The sequence below is a fragment of the Globicephala melas genome, chromosome 4 (genome assembly GCF_963455315.2).
Source record: "Globicephala melas chromosome 4, mGloMel1.2, whole genome shotgun sequence".
Taxonomy (NCBI): Eukaryota; Metazoa; Chordata; class Mammalia; order Artiodactyla; family Delphinidae; genus Globicephala; species Globicephala melas.
This window is the reverse complement of record NC_083317.1, coordinates 100,266,001-100,286,212: the sequence shown is the minus strand read 5'-3', so window position 1 is coordinate 100,286,212 and position 20,212 is coordinate 100,266,001. Positions and strand designations below refer to the sequence as shown.

Here is a 20,212-nt window from a genome sequence, read left to right as displayed (position 1 = left end):
GAAGAAAGCGTTAGTGATTCCTTTCTTAAAAAAATAAATTTATTTATTTATTTTTTATTTATGGCTGCATTGGGTCTTCGTTGCTGCGTTCAGGCTTTCTCTAGCTGCGGCGAGCAGGGGCTACTGTTCCTTGTGGTGTGTGGGCTTCTCATTGCAATGGCTTCTCTTGTTGCAGAGCACGGGTTCTAGGCACTCGGGCTTCAGTGGTTGAGGCTCGTGGGCTCTAGAGTGCAGGCTCAGTAGTTATGGAGCACAGGCTTAGTTGCTCCGTGTCATCTGGGATCTTCCCGGGCCAGGGCTCAAACCCGTGTCCCCTGCATTGGCAGACGGATTCTTAACCACTGCACCACCAGGGAAGTCTTCCTTGGTTTTATTTTTAAAATAAAATGCTGTCTTTGTAATTATTTAACCATAGGTCTCATTATATGAAACAAATTGAATTATCCTTATTAGCTAAAAATCTCCTGAGGAATGATCATTTTAATAAAATAGAAAGCATGTGAATTCCCAGCTCTTTTTTTTTTTTTTTTTTTTGCGCAGCGCAGGCTCTGGACGCGCAGGTCGGCGGCCATGGCTCACGGGCCCAGCTGCTCCACAGCATGTGGGATCTTCCTGTACTGGGGCACGAACCCGTGCCCCCTGCATCGGCAGGCAGACTCTCAACCACTGTGCCACCAGGGAAGCCCCCTCCCAGCTCTTCTTTTAAAGGAATATTTCTAAACATTGATTGTTTTCCTTGAATCCTAATATAAATAGTAAAGAATTTTTATGTTTAGATATGAAACAGAAAAATATTCTCTTTAAAATAATATTTCATTTACTCTTTATCCAACTATTGTCAGAAAACTTCCAAAATTTGGTTTGAGATGTTTCATACTTTAGCATCTATGAGTGATTCTTATTCCCTAGAATCTAGAATTTCTAAGCATTTCTATTCTTAGCTCTATATGTTATCCTTCCCATATCTTGCCCTTTCATAAAAGGAAACTGAGACCAAAAGGGATGAAATTATTTTCTCAAAATAAACTAGATCCTGCTTTCTGGCCCATTGCCTTTTCATTATGCTGTTTGTCATAAAATATGATGCCAAAAGTACATTTCAGAGAAGGACTTACAAAGTATATGAACTAGCAAAAGTGAATACCTAATAGAAGATTTAAAAGAATAATGATAAAGATGGTGACTCTCACATACCAATGATAGATTTGTCCAAATTGTCCCATTTTGCATAGCTGTCTCCAAGCCAGTGTCCTACCCATCTTCCAGCCGTAGGATATGTAGAACGAGAAATAACAATTCCTCTTTTGCCAGTTGCCTTCTGCAATGCACTAATATAGATGGAGAGGATCTATGAGTTTTTATATGAGGTATTTTCTTTGGATATTTCTACTTAGGACCACTTCATTAAAGAAAAAAACTATCCGATTTATGGTGTCTATGCTGTCTCTTATTACGACTAGCTCTTTATAAGTGAATCTTTGCTCATTATACTATAAAATCCTTACAAGCATAAAGGACATCTTTTTTCCTTCCAACATTTTCCAGAGTGACATGTCTAAGTGGCCCTTTATTTATTGGTTCAGTGAATACAAGTCAACTATTGATATTATCAAATCAACTAATTATATTGAAAGTTTTTGAATGAACACATTTTATTCTACTTAAATGTGTTCTCTTATAAAGATTTAGGCTCCATTAATTGCTCCAACCCTTCTTATTTATAATTTGTCAACATTTAATCTTCATATTACTCTGCAGAGAATATTTGCTATAATACTCCCTGTTTTAGGGAGTATTCATATATATATATTAATTGGAAAGAAAATGTTTATTTTTATATTACTTAAAATAATTTGTATATCAACAAGGACTAGAGAACTATATCAGGAGGAAATATTTCAAATACTTAATCAGGCAGATTTGTAACCCATTACCATGTTATAAACTGTATCTAATCATTTCCTTGTTAAAGATGGACCACAGTAATTGTACTGATTTGTTTATACATAAAGCTTCTTAAATGACACCTTGAGATTCTTGAGGTTAAGGACTGACTTAATCTTCTTTATATTCTTTACACCTAATACATATAATAGTAGCTTAAGAAACTTTTGAATTCATGAATATCTCAAAATTACAGGAAACTGAAAATATTTTAAACAGATATATGATGATATATTGAACCATCTGTTGACAATAGAAACAATATTGTATTTGCTAACTTAAAATTTCCTACTTGTATGTCTCTCTTAAAAAAATCATATAAGAAAACGATCTTCACTGCTTCATTTTTTATAACAAATATAAAGGATCTAGTCAATTGAGAATCAGTAATATATTTAACATTTGTCACACGTATTTGGAGACATTTAACAAGAAATGAATGTATATATAGGGAATGGAAGAACTGATGATCAGTTTAGGAATCTTCATGGAAACTTGTATCTTAAGTTTAGTTAATTGGTAAAGAAAATTCATTTTATTTAATTGATATAAAAATTATTTACAAGGATAGAGTTGTCCCAAATCTTTAATGTTTCCACACAGAAGAAATACATATTCTTGAAGGTTCTTTTCTTCTGCCTTATGTGTTACTTTTGCAAAAAGTCTTTACTGAGGCTTTAAGTTAATAACCAAATATATGCCTTTTTAGATTTCTGATTGAGAAGAATTCTGCATAAAATATTTTCATAACAATTTTCTCTTATGGGAAATGTAACCTCTTGCATTAGAAAAATCTCCTTTGTAACCCTTCACAGAATATTTCTTATTTGGTAAATCACTTGCCACCACTAAAACTATAATTTAAAATTACATAGCTATAAATATTTTGTAGACATTTCCATCATGCTCCAACTTTACAGATGGTTAATCACAATGAACTTAATTTAATTTTAAGAAACACTTTTCAACCATAATACAGTTTGTTCTCTGTTACAAGTTGATTTGGAAAATTTAGCTTATAAAAAGAATTTCAATATTGTGTTACAGAAACATTTTTATTACATGTTTATAATTGTCTACATGAGCAGTTTTTTAAAAGTATTAGAAAAGTTATAAAAATATCTTATGTTATTGGGAAAATAAAGTCCTTCTAAAGGAAAACAATGATTTTTAGAAAACTGTACATGTAGATTACAAATGTGGGTTATGTGAAAGGAGAATATTGAACTGAAAAAAAAATTAAATAGTTTAAAGCCCTAACAATAAATAAATATCTTTATTTTTGTCATGGTTTCTAAAGATAATAATTTCAAAATGATTAAGTTGACTACTGTTTTTAATTACTGATGAAATCAATTGGTAAATATACCCCCAATACTGCTGTCTCTGACTGGGTGATATTAAATTATTTTAGAATACTGACCGTAATGCTCAGAAAAGAGAAAGTTATACAGGATTGTTTCTCTCAATGTTTATTTAAAAAATCTCTTTGAAAACTAAAGACTTTTTTTGAATTATATTTTTAGAAAGCAAAAAATTTAGTATTATATATTTACTATCCATTAGAAATAGTAAATTGCCAGTTTCACAACTCAAAGAGACTCACCATTAGATCAGAAAATGTAATTTCAGTTTTAGAGTTGGATAACAAGTTTTTGTAAGCTGAAATATTTCCATTGTTTCCGAGTGTATAAGTAAAACTTAAATTTGAGATTTCTTTAGTGAGAAGAATGTGAAAGTCTAAACCATGGAAATGGTTTTATGGATTCAGATCTCAATCTTTTTTAAACATTGATACCAGCTATATCAATGTTCAACTCAGCCATATTAATCAGAAAGTAATATCTAAGAGACACGTATTCCATATTTTTTCAAGTTACTAACAGTTAATTAAGAGAAAGTTACAGCTATAACCAAGAAAACTTCCAAATTATATATGACCTGTATAGTGTTTTTCTTTTTTTAATCTATACCGGTCTTATTTTTTGTTAAAAAAAATTGCAAGAAGAGGTCACTTCCTATAGTACACAATTCTCCCAAAAAAAAAAGCCCCTCTTATTTTTCAGGTTAGATTCACTAAACATCGAAAAGCAACATAATTTTCCAAGTTGCTAAATAACCCAGTCTCTAGGAATATCTGAGAAAAGAACTTATATTTATTAACATTTTTATTTCATTCTAAATTAAGATTACAAAAATCTTGGGCATTTACTTAAAAATTGTGTACTTAACACAACCTGAACTTCCAAAGGGAGTCAAAGATTTTGATTTTTCTATGTTCTTTCTAATGAAAAATATGTAGTACTCTCAAAAGTCATTCAAGGTATTGTTGAAGATGAAAGTATGGAATATATAGCTGTATAATCCTTGGATAATTATCTGAGATTTAAACACACAATTTGAAATTTTAAAAATATATTTCTCCCTATATCTGAAGCATAGGCTTTATTTCAGTACAATATTGAATTTTAAATAAGACAAAGATCAATTGAAGACTGAAAACTTTTTGTATGGGATTTATACATGAAACTTCTTCATTTGCCACTGATCTCCAAGGTTTTTTCTATGAAACTGTTTGCAGTCTTTCAAGCTGATTATTTACCTCCTATTTCTGCATCCACTCATTCTGTTCTTTCCTTGTTTCAGTTGTTTGTTTCATGTTAAGTGAAGAGCACAATAACAAGAACTAGGTGAACGTCAAATGTGTGCGAATTTTGAAAACAGAAAATGAGTCACAGAAAGGAACAATAAAATGGTACAGTCTGAGTAACTTAAGAAATAAATTACACTCTTAATCCTTTCAGTTTTCTCAAATGATAAAAAGTCTTTACTCTCCATTATTTGCTTAAACATAATTTATTTATAGCATCCTTTTACATTTGTCAAGGTCTTAAACGTATAATGACTATATTTAATCTCTAAAATATCTGAAGGAGAGTTCAACAATTTTTTTTCTCATATAACTGAAAAAAATAAATAGTAAGAAAGTATTTAAAAGATATAAAAAGTCTATAGCTATGCATAAATTGGGCTTTTTAACTCAACATTTAAAATTTATTAATCTGTTTAACTTAAACAACAAATGTGGTTAAATTTTACTGAAAAATTTTATGGACAGGAGCAAAATTAACATTATTAAAGGGATGTTCTTTGGAAGATTGTACTGATATCTTCTTCATAATGTTATTTAAGAGTTAAAAATGGGTCTTAAACATCTCTAAACATCTTTGTATATCAACTATTTAGAAATTTACCTACTTTTGCCTTGAATTTATTTATATAATTTTGATAGTTGTGGTGAGATAAAAATTGATTCACTTACATTTACTAAACATCCTACAGTGTGTCAGGAACCATGCTAGATTCTGTAATGTGCTCCAGAAGTTCAATTTATTGCCCTCTATGAAAAAAAATATTTTCTTCCAATTTTCCTTAAAGTACATACTTTCATCTCAAGATGCATAAGTTTTGCCAAAGAGTTCATCACTCACTTCTCAATATTTTTGTTATGTTTAATATCTATAGCTTTATGGTAAAGTGAGGTTAGCTGAGGATAATTGTGTTCCAATATTATGCTCCAGCAGGGTTAACTAAAGAAGCATTTGTCCCAATAAAAAGGTATTATTGAAGACCAGTTTGTTTACTCTTTTTTTTATATTACAAAATACTTATTACGAATTTTTTCAAGTTGACATTGTTAGTGTTTCTCCAAAGTAGTTTCTCTTTATACACAACTTTGAATTACTGCATAATAGAATTTATAATCTTGAAGAGCCTCTATTTTGATGTTATTGTCAAACAACACAAAATTCTAGCACAAGACAAGGAAATTCATCCTCACCTCAGATCCTTATTTCCCAGGAACCAGCATTGTTTTATTTCCACTTAGCCAAATATATTTTAATTGATTATTATTCTTCTCTCCATGGAGATTTAAAATTCATTGGCATTGTCTAGTAACATACTGACACATTCATTAAATCCTAGAAGTGTGCCAACCATATCCTTGTCACAGATCGACAAAGAGCAAATCCATGATTCTTATCCAGAGATCCCAATTGTAGAAGCTATAATGCACTTATTATGGTTTAGGTGGCCATAGATATCCTAGAAATAGCTTATGACAAATTTCATTTATTTTCTTTGCCTTGGTGAAATGTAGTTTCCTTCCTTTACTCCCTAGCATATTTCTTTTTTTTCTTCAAGATCAGTTCAAATGATAACTTTTCTTTTGATGTCACTTCTATTTTCCTGATAGAGTTAGCTGAGCACTCTCCTTGTTTCTCATAACACTATTGTAGTATCTATCACATTACACAGATTTTGCTTTTTTGTCAGTTTGTTTACTCTTTTTTTTTTTAACATCTTTTTTGGAGTAAAATTGATTTACAATGTTGTGTTAGTTTCCGCTGTATAACAAAGTGAATCAGCTATATGCATACATATATCCCCATATCCCCTCCCCCTTGTGTCTCCTTCCCACCCTCTGTATCCCACCCCTTTAGGCAGTCACAAAGAACCAAGCTGATCTCCCTGTGCTATGCAGCTGCTTCCAACTAGCTATCTATTGTACATTTGGTAGTGCATATATGTCAATGCTACTCTCTCACTTTGTTCCAGCTTGCCCTTCCCTTTCCCTGTGTCCTCTAGTCCATTCTCTGCATTTTTATTCCTGTCCTGCTGACGTTCCTTAGTCTTTCTGTATGTTCTTAGTGCCCTTACATTGGGATTTGGTCAACAAATCTGTAGTCATTCATTCACGTAATAATATCTTAAATAATTCACATATTCTAGGTTGAAAAAGAATTTGGTGCTAGAAATAAGATAAGCATGCTTCACTAAGTGAGGAAATATTACCCATATCCTTTACTCCAAAATGCTTTTCATTCTTTTTCCAACTTCCGTCATATATTAGAACCATGGTTTTCAAACCTGGATACTCATTAGAACCACCTGGGGGATTTTTAAAAATTCAGATGCTTATGCTATAGTTCAGATTAGTTAAATCAGCATTTATTAAAAAATCTTCAGTTTGAACTATATTTAAAATAGATAACCAACAAGGACCTGCTGTATAGCACAGGTAACTCTACTCAATATTCTGTAACAAGCTAAATGGAAAAAGAATATATATATGTATACATATAACTGAATCACTTTGCTCTACACCTGAAACTAACACAACATTGTAAATCAAATATACTCCAATATAAAATAAAAATTAAAAAAAATAATCTCCAGTTGATTACAGTGTGTAGTTAAGAACCAGTGATCTAGAGCTGCACTGTGTAATATAGTGACCACTAGCCATGTGGGGCTATTTAATTTACATTTATGAAAATTAAATAAAATTTTAAATTCTATTCCTGAGTCACACTAGCCACATTGCTCAACAACCATATATGGCTAGTGGCTACCATATTGGACAATAGAATTATAGAACATTTCTATCATTGCAGAACATTTTATTGCACAGTGTTAATAAAGACTTGATACTCAAAGAATGGCCTGTATTCCATCATCATTAGCCTCATATAAGATTTTGTTTAATATGGATATTAACGTTTAAGAAGCTTAAGGTCATTGACATTTATTGTTATTTGCTAATAATGGATTTAAATAGTAGATTTAGTCAGATTTCATGTTTTAATTAGTGACATCAAACTATATATTATTTACTCAATTATTCATTAAAAATTATTCTTTGAGCACCGACTATTTGTTAGGCATTTTGCTACTATAAGCTGGGTGCATACTGGGGAACAAAATAAAATGGTTCAGGGTTCTTTTGGGAATTGGATAAAAATTTAAAACAAAGATACAGAGAGAGAGACAATTATTCTAAGTGCCATGAAGGACCAAGTAAGATAAGGTCAGCAGGGAAGGACTCAAAAGAGGTAACATTAAATTTAATATCTAAAAAATAAGAGTCAGAAACGATGATTATGAAGATTGCTTACTCATAAGTAAGTTTCGCTTGTGACCATCCATATAGATTGTGAACATCATAATGCAAAACGGATGATCCATCACTAAGAATCTGCTCAGTTTCCATACACATGGTTCTGAAATGTAATCCATCAGTTCTTTTTGTGAGTTCTGGGGAGAATTAATAAAAAAAAATTAATATGTTATAAAGTAACTTATATTGAAATATGTAAATTGTAACTATAAATTATTTTGGCAAAACATTAATCATTGTTTGAAAATATTACTGATTTTTCAACCATTTGTGCACTTTGTTTATGCTAATTATAAATGAAAAAATGGTCTGCAATGTGATTGCAATTACAGTTGTGACTGGAAAATATGTGCACAATTTTACTATATTCAATAATAAAAATGTTACTAATTAACATGAACTCATAAAAACCTGAAAAGTAAGTGTACTCCGAAAAGTCTACTATATTTTATGCATTTAGATGAGAAATACTGATTAAATAGATTTAAAAAAAAAATCCATTTGCTAACATAAAGCCCTGGCATATTTTCTCAGTTTCAGATGCAAATTTTCAGAGCTTTGCCATCACTTTAGATGTAACTGTTTATGCAGTTTACTGCCTACATAAGAGCATGAGGATGAATGTTGAAAGACCGTACTTTTCCCTCCTAGGTCAGGGACAACCAAAGAAGTGTTGTTAGCATTGTTTCACTTTTTTCCTAATAAAGAAAAACTTTAAAAAATCTTTATAAAAGATTTTAATTTTTTATCTTAAAGAATATTTAGAATTCTCACATCTGGGAAGATTCTTAAGAAAATCAAAGTAACAACTTCAAATTTAGAAATCTATTCATATAGATAAAACATGTTTCTTGAGTTTTCTTCTCGAAGTAATGTTAGATGATTTAGATGATATTGGTAACGGCTTGAGATGTGGTCCAGTGTGTAGATGGGTAGTGAGTATTGGAAATGTGCATCCTGTTCTCTATGTCATAAGGTATATAAACCTGATTAATAAATAATAATATCATGATAACAGCCAAGGCACAGCAGCAATATTGTACCTGGGAAATAAGGTGGATAATTTAGCTCTGTATTTCTGCATTGATTAGTAGTTGTTCCATTTACAAAGCTTGATGGTTCATTCATATCCTTAAAAAGAGAAAGAAAAGTAAACAAAAAACAAATTTAGGGCATATCTTCTTAAAAGAACTAATTCAGAGACCCAGTAAATTAAAGTAGGATATTTGAATAATAGTACTTTACTATTCTAAAAAGCAAAAGTATAAGGCATCTCAACAATACTAAAGCATTTAGTTTAGCTCAGTCTTTCTTAACATTTTACAATTCACATCTCCTTTTGAAAACCATAAAATGTCCTATTTTTCTCTGTAGATAAAATCTATATAAAAGTGAATTGTTTTCTATGTCTCTAGACATTAAATTATAATAGTGTATATTCCCCCATGTCTTTCCCTCCATTTCTGCCCTGGAGCCTTGTATCAATTTTTTTAAAACAATGGTTTGTGGTTTTTAAAACCACAAGATAATAGTTTCCAAATACAGAAAATTTCAAAGAGTATCTCTATTGAGTACACATTTCAGAATTTTAGTACCATATATAAACGGACCATCATATAAATATATAAATTAGTTGTCATTTAAAGGTGATTCCTCCATCATAAAAAGGTTATCTTTTCTGGATCAAGATATAATTATTGGGGATATATTTAATGGAATCCCTTATAGTACATAACTTTATATAATTAAAAAAACTATCTTTATACAACTTTACATCCTCAAGGCTTGTACATAACAGCACCCCTATAAGTTTCTTTAATTAAAAAAGTAAGTAAATTAATGCATACGTATTGAAAAATCAGCAGAGTAGAAATGTCACCTCCAAAAATCTAGATAATTATTATGTAAATAACTCCTGTATTAAATATTTACTTGTGATAAAGTAAATTCTTTTTATGTTATCTCAAAATTATATTAAAAATCTTATTGCCAGAATTTTAAAGTTAAAATTAGGATATTATTTAGAAGATGATTTTGCTACATCTGTAAGAGTTTATGACTTCTTATACCAAAGACTGACAGCCGAGTGTGAGACATATCTATATTGAATGAAAATAAAATAAATATTTATAAGCATTTATATATCATTATATAAAGAGACTATTTTGGTCTCTTGGTCAAGTTGAATATATTCAACTTTAATATTCAGGAAAAAGCAACTAAATACTTAAACTGAATTGTTAAAACTGAATTTTAACAGTCTTTTGCATAAGAAAGTTCTATGGAAAAAATGAGTGAGCTAATTTCATAAAGAATACTTTGTTAACATTATTAAAATCTAGTAAGAATTTTGCATAATCAATACACAATAAATAACTTAAAATATAAATTTCTTGAAGTTTACTTACAATCCACAAGCCATCAAACTTCATCTGGTTATTGTAGAAATCTATAATTTCCCTTGTCCACCACTCTGCTGTGGAGTTCCTGAAGAAATCTGGAAAAGCTACATGAGCTCTGGAACCCTGTAAAAACAAAATTTAGACCCACATATAGAAAGTCATAAGAGAGACCAGTCAGTCACACATTTATCTGTCAGATTCACAAGTGATAGTGAAGGCAGCTTGATCTCAACTTTAATGAATGTGTATGATTTTCCTCCAGCCACTCAAGCCTATGTGTGTCCTTAAATCTAAACTGAGTTTCTTATAGACAGCATATACAAAATTTACAAACTGTTAGCTAGACTAAGAAAAAAAGAGATGAGAATTACAGCTGATGTCACAGAAATAGAAAGGATCATAAGAGGCCATGATAAATAATTATACAACAGACTGGATAACCTAGAAGAAATGGACGCATTTCTAGTTTCAGACAACCTAACAATATCTGATGAGTAGAAATGCAAACATCCTCAACCAAAATATTAGCAATCACATTCAACAGCACATTAAAAGGCTCATACACCATGAATAAGTGGGATTTTTCCCTGTGAGGCAAGGATTATTTAACATACAAAAATCAATCATTGTGATTCAGCACATCAACAGAATGAATGATAAAAATCACATGGTCAGGGCTTCCCTGGTGGCGCAGTGGTTGAGAGTCCGCCTGCCGATGCAGGGGACACGGGTTCGTGCCCCGGTCTGGGAAGATCCCACATGGTGCAGAGCGGCTAGGCCCGTCAGCCATGGCCGCTGAGCCTGCGCATCCGGAGCCTGTGCTCCGCAACGGGAGAGGCCACAACAGTGAGAGGCCCGTGTACTGCAAAAAAAAAAAAAAAAATCACACGGTCATACCAATAAGCAATGCAGAAACTCTATTTGATAAAATTCAACACTCTTTCATGATAAAAACTCTCAACAAACTAGGAATAGAAAGAAATTACCTCAACATGATAAAGGCTCTATAATAAATGCCCACAGCTAATATACTCATTTAGAAAAAAACTTTCAGAGTTTTAGTTCATATCAGAAACAAGGCAAGGATGCTCACTCTTGCCACTTCTATTTAACATAGTCCTGGCAATCCTAGCCCAAATAACTAGATATGAATAAGGGGGAAAAAAAAAGCATCCTAATCAGAAAGGAAGAAGTGAAAGTGTCCCTGTTTATAGATGATGTAATCTTATATGTAGAAATCTCTAAAGAATACACACACACACACACACACACACACACACACACACAACTATTAGAACTAACAAATACATTCAGGAAAGTTGCAGGATACAAAATCAACATGCAAAAATCAGTTACATCTCTATAGACTAAAATAAACTGTTTGAAAGGAAATAATCTCATTTACAGTAGCAACAAACAACGATAAAATACTTAGGAATAAACTTGACTAAGGAGTTGAAATATTTGTACACTGAAAACTACAAAACATTACTGAAAGATATTGAAGAAGAAACAGAAAAATAGATAATCCATGCTCATGAACTGAAATAATTAATATTGTTAAAATGTCCATAGTATTGAAAGCAATCTGTAGATTCAATGCAACCCCTGTCAAAATCCCAATGGCATCTTTTACAGAAATATAAAAAACAATCCTACAATGTATTTGGAACCATAAAGTCCTTGAATAGGCAAAATAATCTTGAGTAAGTAGAACAAAGCTGAAGGCATCACATTTCCTGATTTCAAAATATATTCCAAAGCTACAGTAATTAAAAGTATGGTCTTGGCATAAAAATAAACACATAGGCCAATGGCACAGAATAAAGAGCCCAGAAATCAATCCACACGTGTATAGTCAACTGACCTTTGACAAGGGTGCCAAAAATATACAATGAGGAAAGTATAGTCTATTTAACGAATGGTGCTGGAAAAACTGGATATTCACATGTGGAAGAATGAAATCAGATCCTTATCTTATACCGTAGACAAAAATCAAACCACAATGGACTAAAGACCTAAACGTAACACCTGAAACTGCGAAACTTCTAGGAAAAAACATAAGGGAAAAGCTTCATGACAATGGTCTTGGCAAAGATTTTATGGATATGACACCAAAAGCACAGGCAAAAAAACAAAAATAGACCAGTGAGACTACATCAAACTAAAAAGTTTTTGCACAGAATAAGAAACAATCAACAAAGTGAAAAGGTAACCTACAACCCAATAGAGAAAACACTATAACCCACTTAGAAAATGGGCAAAGATTTGAATAGACATTTCTCTAAAGTACACGTACAAATGGCCAACAGAAAGATGAAAAGATGTTCAACATCACTAGTCATCAGGGAAATGCAAATCAAAACCACAGTGAGATGTCACGTCACACCTGTTGGGATGTCTATTATCCAAAAAACAGGGAAAACAAGTGTTGGTGAAGATGTGGAGAAACTGGATGCCTGTACACTGTTTGTGGGAATGAAAAATGGTGCAGCCACTGAGAAAAACAGTATTAAAATTCTTCCAAAAATTAAAAATAGAACTACCATATGATCCAGCACTCCCATTTGGGGACATTTATCCAAAAAGACCTAAAATCAGGATCTCGAAGAGGTATCTGAACTCCTATATTTATTGCTGCATTATTTACAAGAGTGAAGATATTGAAATAAATTAAATGTCCGTTGATGGATGAATTGATAAAGAAAATGTGGTATATACAATGGAATTCTATTCAGTCTTCAAAAAGAAGGAGATTCTCCAATACAGGGCAACATGAATAAACCTTAAGGACACTATGCTGAGTAAAATCATCCATTTATAGAAAGACAAATACTGCACAATTCCACTTATATGAGGTATCTAAAATAGTCAAACTCATAGAATCTGAGAGTTGAATGGTAGTTGCCAGGGTCTGGGGTTCCAGGGGTAATTGGGAGTTGCTATTCAATAGTCATAAAGTGTCAATTACACGAGCTGAATAAGTTCTAGTGATCTGCTGTACAACACTGTCCTTAGGGTGAAGGATGCTATATCTTAAACTTAAAATTTTAAGAGTAAGTATCATGTTAAGCATTCTTACTACAAAAAAAAATTAAATAAAAAAAAAAGAATTGTTCCTTGGATTAAATACAATAAAATGTAAAATTGCTTCATAGAGTGACTGAAACACGTTGGTATTTAAAAAAATAAATAAATCTGATTTAATATGGTCTGATATAGAGAATTAGAAAATAAGCCATCACATTTTTTTTTTTTTTTTTTTTTTTTGCAGTACGTGGGCCTCTCACTGTTGTGACCTCTCCCACTGCAGAGCACAGGCTCCAGACGTGCACGCTCAGCGGCCATGTCTCACGGGCCCAGCCGCTCTGCGGCATGTGGGATCCTCCCGGACCAGGGCACGAACCCGTGTCCCCTGCATCGGCAGGCGGACTCTCAACCACTGCGCCACCAGGGAAGCCCCAGCCATCACTTTTTTAAGGAAAGTATTAAAATTGAATTATTGGTCAAAGTCGTCATTAAATCCCAGTGCTGAATTTCTTTCAGTTAAATAGTTAATCAATATGAAACTTACATTAACAGCTTCATCTATTAGACTTTCATCTTTTGTTACATTTGGCAAATCTGGCCAAACCTACAAAGAGAGAAGAAATGGGAAACCGGTTCAAAATAAATTCAGTGTGGTATGACTGTTGTAAACAAAGTGTAATAGAGTTTTAGAAGCATATTACAGACTCAAGATCCCCAGATCAGTAATTCCTTCAATTATTTTTTTCAGTTTGTGTTCTGGTATATGTATCATTTGCAAACTATTCCCATTTTCCATATTAATCTCCTCTTTAGTAGGGCAAATAAGGAAAAGAATACCATCCTTTGTGGTCAGTAGTGATTTTGCAAGCAATGCATGTAACCAAAAGGTCTGGTCAAGAATTAATATGAAAAGCATATTCTAAATTTAATTTAATGTGGTATATTAAAACTCTTTCTATAATTACTCCAGGATTAAAATCTAAAAACAAAAAGTATATTTTTATATGAAAGGAATTGAAGATCTGAGTTGGATGATGCCATGCTGAGGCAAATATCTTCTTGGTTTTTGCAGTTAGTACTAAATCCTCCTCTTTTCCACACACCTACTCCAGCCCCTGCTCTCGCCTACCAACATTTTCTTCTACCGCAACCACAAACACAGAACAGAGCCCAAATTCAATCAGGCCAAAAGCTCTGGGATTTAAATCTATGTTGTAGAAATTAGAAAGTCCCATATAAAAATGTAAATAATCCACAGAGTTGTAATTACATACAAGGAATTAATTGCTGATAGAGAATAGTGCTTGAAAGGTAGAAATCTGAGAAAATGTATAGAATGAGAAAATATAAAATGAGGAAAAAGTAAGAAGAAAAAAAATCTCTTTCTGTAGTCAGTACTGTATACCTGTAATGTTTCTTAAAACATGATTTTTCACTGTTTATCACATAAGTTTTTCTATTTTACTTTTACCTTTTTATTCTGAAATATTTTCAGACTTATATAAACATCACAAACATTATACCTAGTGTTTTTCTATACACTTCACTGTTCTTCCCCTAATATTAACATATTTATAACCACTGTACAATTATCAAAACCAAGAAATTAACATTAGTAGAATATTATTAACTAATCTACAGTCCATGTTCGAATTTCACCACTTTTATCACTAACATTCTATTTTTGGTCCAAGATCCAAAAAGGCTCCCATATTTCATTTAATTACATCTCCCATTATGGGATTTTTTTCATTCTAGTTATGACTAGTGGATTTTTTCTTTACTCTTTATATATAAGCCAAATCAGGATGCTTTCTATAATGTGCTAATATACACAGGTTGGGATATTATTGCTTAAATGAAATACAATGAATTATATTCCCTGTTCAAGTCAGGAATACTATAAGTATAGCTTTTACAAACATTGTTTCTTTTATCAATGAGATGTTTTTAAGAGAAGTACAAACATTTAAATGACCCATGTAGTATAGAATAGTGAATAACCATGTTATTAATGTCAGTTTTATAATAAAACACAAGAGGTACCAAGAAATACAATAAAAGGCAATTTAAAGATGAAACAAATAGTATTTGGACATAGGACATATAAACTATTTCTTTGTTTCTAATAATTTGGATTGAACTCAAAGAGTATTATTTTATTTATTACCTATTAAGTCATTACATCTCTCCGTCTGAATATGTTTTTAACTGTGGCTTAATTAAATAGAAACTTTCCAATAGTATTTTTACACTTATTTTCTTTCAAGATATCAATTCAGTACCTTTGCCCAACAAATATCATTGGTGTTAGGCCATTTGACAAAGACATCTTTCTCTTGTCCTCTTTCAAAGGCAGGGTAAGGCTTCGTTTCATTTCCTGAAATTGCTGGATCCTAAAATTAAAATGAAATACAATCCAGGTAACTATGGTATAAAAGTATAGCCACTTGAGTAGCTGTAATAAAATGTTACAATTTTCCATTATTAGATTATCATTATATTGTATTCTTACATAGACTGACAAAGGGACTGATGGCATAAACTTTTTTGTTCTAGTTAGATTGTCTTCTAAATTCCCTAGAAGGAAAATTTAAGAACTTTTGAAAATGTATTAGCTATGATTTCAAGCAAGATTACAGGTGTTTTTTGCTTTGGTTTTATATATCCATGGGATTTCTGGCTACCTATCTTGCTTTCTGTAACATATTGATGAAATATTCTTCCCACTGAATCACTAACTTTTAAAAATAGATTTATTTATTTATTTATTTATGGCTGTGTTGGGTCTTCGTTGCTGCACACAGGCTTTCCCTACTTGTGGCAAGCGGGGGCTACTCTTTGTTGCGGTGCATGGGCTTCTCAGTGTGATGGCTTCTATTGTTGCGGAGCACAGGCTCTAGGCACACGGGCTTCAGTAGTTGTGGCACATACGCTCAGTGTAGTTGTGGCTTGTGGGCTCTAGAGCACAGGCTCAGTAGTTGTGGCGCACAGGCTTAGTTGCTCCGTGGCATGCGGGGTCTTCCCGGATCAGGGCTCAAATCCGTGTCCCCTGCATTAGCAGGAGGATTCTTAACCACTGTGCCACCAGGGAAGCCGCTGAATCACTAATTTGAAGGAAAACTTTTAAACATGACAAGCATAAGAAGCAGTCCCAGAGAATAAGTTAAGAATTGTATAGGAATAGAAAATCCATCATCACTTTGTGATAGCGTCTGTAAATTGAGACCAGTCTGTAGCTTGGGTGATTACTAGAAAACAAACTGCCTTTGATTCCCAGCTTTATTTAGTCTTAAATCTCTAAGGATACACCTAAGAATGAAGGTAGCCTGTGGCAGCCATGTAAATGAAATGAAGTGTTAAAGGAAGAAAGATTTAGATTTGGGAGTACAATCCAAAATTATATACTTCATATTTTGAAACACCTTTTCCTTCCTCGTTCAGGAGAGAAATCTTAACAAAACTAAGATAATAAGGCTCAGATAGAATATAAAATATAAACACTGACCAGGACAATAATGTATCTCATCCCCTCACTTCTTATTTTGTCAACAAATTGAGGAAGGTCACGGAATTCTTCATCAATCGTAAAGTCTAGTTGCCTTTCCATGTAATCAATGTCTGTGTATTGAACATCCTGAAAGGTATAAGAATTTTAGTGGCGTAAGATTCAATAGAGGGAGTTTGTCACATTCTGTTATACTTATGAAAATAATAGCAATATGAAAGTTTCAATTCCTAAGAGAATGAATCAAGTAATGTAATGTTCAAGAAATAAAAGTAGCATGTATAGATGCAAAATATTCTAAGAGCAAGTTCGTGTTAGTGCTCTGTTTTGTTAACAGTTCATTAAATAGTAATTTTGATTTAGAAGTACAAATTCTTTCAAATCAGTATCTTTTGTTATATAATTTCCAAAGGAAATAGGAAGACACAGGAGTAAAGGACTTATGAGGTTATGAAATTATATTAAATGGCAATTTGGAATTTTGTACAATATATAGAAATAGGTATTGCTCTATTTCTGGAAACACAAAGCAAATATGGGATAATTTCAAATAATTCTAATATTGCCAAAGGGGAAGAAAGAATTATTAGTAAATCCATCAATAATTATAAAATTATTCTTTTATTATCCACCAAAGTCACTTTTGAAATAACAGCCCAAGCTTAAATAAGCAAAATATTGTTTACAAGTAGGTATTTACAAATATATTTAAAGAAATAAATGCTTTATGAAATCTTTAATTTAGGTCTAAATAACATTTTAAAACATTATTTTCTGTTAATAGACAATTTCTTCTTCTAGGTGTTATAAAAATATGGCTAGCATAGTAGACCTAATAATGAAAAAATCTCCTTTTTTAAAAGATTTTTTTCACTTGCGTATTACTACATCATCAACCTAAACAATTAGTTTCCCTATAATAATGTATTCAGGAAGCATATATTGGATTCTACTATAGGTACTGATGACTTATAAATAAGGTCCTTCTTACTCTTCTTAGAATGAGTTCTTATAGACAAAGCATTCTAGATTTCAATGTTTAGATGTTACCAGGAGGATCCCTGAGATTCCTTACTCTTCCTAAAAAGTAAAAATCACAGGAAGTGATTATTTCTGGATACTTAAGAATATTTAGTTTCCCAAACACTGAGGGAAGAAGATATTCTGCAAGCCCACTAATTCTGTATTCTAATATGACAACTATTGTCTATTCCATGGCAAAAATAATTGTTTCACCTCGAATTCTTTTTCTGTAATTTGTCACATTAGTTGATGAAATAGGTTCCTATGGACTCTTACTCTCATTTAATGAGAAGAGAAGAAATGTGTTTGACTACGTACGAGACCCAAAGCTTCTGAGAGAAAAGCAAGTGCACAGTGACTTGTTCAGTACAACACACAGTCATGGAACAGGTGAGAAAGAAGGAAAAGGAATGGTATTATCCCTTTATGTTATCCATCTGATAAAGACTACTAATAAAATCTCATATCCAATTCATTTGGTGCTACTAACAAGCACTGATTTTTGCCAAATGCTTAAAATAATTTTAAAGTATATGTGCTTATTTCATTCTGATTTTATAGATGACATATTTAACACCGTTTTAAAAATTGATATACATACATAGGGGATCTGAGCAGCCACCATGTCATTATATACTTCTTCAACTTGTGAAGTATTTCTGTACCCATAAAGACATAACTGGAATCCCAAAGCCCAATAAGGTGGCATGACTGGTTGGCCGATTACCTTTGAAAAAAAAATTATTTGTGAACAAAGAGAATGACTTTATATTATTAAAAAACTTTATATTTTTTTAAAATGTGCAATCATACTCTATGGTATTGCTTTGTTGCGACTTCTGGAGATGGGCCCAAAAACATATAAAAGTCCAAGATTCCTCCAGTTATGCGATATGTTAGAGCAGGAGTTGGTTGAAATGTAACATCTGGAAGTCCAAAATATGATTACATTTTAATCTGTTATTATTTTATTAAAGTCACATAAAATATGTTAGACTAAAAAAAATTGTTTTACCCATTGCATTGCTGTTAAGTAAGAGAACTCCATGAGCATGGCTCTCATCTTCCAGAGCCATGTAATAGGGATGAAATCCATAGGAATTAAGTTTATACTAAAATTAAAAAAAACACATAATATATATTTAAATAATAATAGAATGTGAATTTTGTAAATGTAATATTTAAATTCACTCTATGATTGAACCTAGGAATTTAAATGTTCCTTCATTGCACACACAAACTATGATTGAATTAAACACATTTTTTTAGAAAATAATTTATTATTTGAAGCATTACTGCATTAGAGAATGTGAATGAATATACAAATGTGTAACACTCACAAATACTGCCACATTAACTTATGTAAAAAATCATTGGTTTTAGAATAGTTGGGTTTCTTTTCACAGGTTATGTGTCTTAATTTATTTATAAATTTGTACTTCTTTTTTAATAATAGAATGTTCTATAAATGATTAAACTGATCAAAGTACTCAAACTCCTTAAGTACTTAATGTGATAATATTTAAGTTTATATAATATTTTGATAACATTTTAAACAATAATATGTTGTTTATATACAAAGCATTTAATTTCATTTTCAGCTAGATCTTTTCATTTTTCAGAATAGAAAATCTAAACTCAGGGTCATGAAATATCTTGTCAAGGTTACAAAGCTTACAAGTTGATGATCCCTAATCAAATTGATATCATTGACACACACTGAATCTCAGTAACTGATTAGTATGTGAAAGAAAATTTATATATTGAGAATCAAGGTTATATTAACCTAATAATGCCAATACTAATGTTGAAGGGTTTTTTTTTGGTTTTTTTTTTTTTTGGGCCCCACCACAGGGCATGTGGGATCTTACTTCCCAGACCAGGGACTGAACCCATGTCCTGCAGTAGGAGCGTGGAGTCTTAACCACTGGGCTGCCAGGGAAGTCCCTGAAGGATTTTAAAGAGGTAAATTTTGGAAGAACATATTCTTTCAAGTGGAATAAATGAAAAACAGCCTTTATAAGTCTGAACTATTGTGATACAAATAAAAGTTGTATGAGCACCTAACAATAAAAAGCAGTTATGACATTATACACATTTATAATCTCATACTGAATATATCCTTTAAGTTCACATCACATGTGAAAATGGAAATGAGCTAGTATTTTTATTAAAATGTATTTTCCATTATATGTTTAGAATAATTATAGTTTATATCAATTGTGCAATGTATTAAATAGTCATGAAATGTACACCATTAATAAGACAAAACATTGGAAAAGTGATATGAACATATAAAAACATTTTCTAAAACTGTAACTTGCAATATAACCTCATAAAAAT

General features: G+C 31.7%; 1 protein-coding gene across 1 annotated transcript in view; it reads right to left on the bottom strand.

Moving 5' to 3' along the window:
- The window catches only part of SI (sucrase-isomaltase), a 125,515-nt gene that overhangs the window by 16,561 nt on the left and 88,742 nt on the right, over positions 1–20,212 (bottom strand). Inside the window, exons 29-38 of the mRNA XM_030857021.2 lie at positions 18,885–18,981; positions 18,683–18,795; positions 18,471–18,596; positions 16,847–16,975; positions 15,624–15,734; positions 13,883–13,942; positions 10,315–10,431; positions 8,950–9,037; positions 7,905–8,043; positions 1,195–1,328 (exon numbers count right to left, since the gene is read on the bottom strand). Of these exons, the coding sequence (XP_030712881.1) occupies positions 1,195–1,328; positions 7,905–8,043; positions 8,950–9,037; positions 10,315–10,431; positions 13,883–13,942; positions 15,624–15,734; positions 16,847–16,975; positions 18,471–18,596; positions 18,683–18,795; positions 18,885–18,981 (1,114 nt within the window). The remainder of the gene's footprint in view (positions 1–1,194; positions 1,329–7,904; positions 8,044–8,949; positions 9,038–10,314; positions 10,432–13,882; positions 13,943–15,623; positions 15,735–16,846; positions 16,976–18,470; positions 18,597–18,682; positions 18,796–18,884; positions 18,982–20,212) is intronic.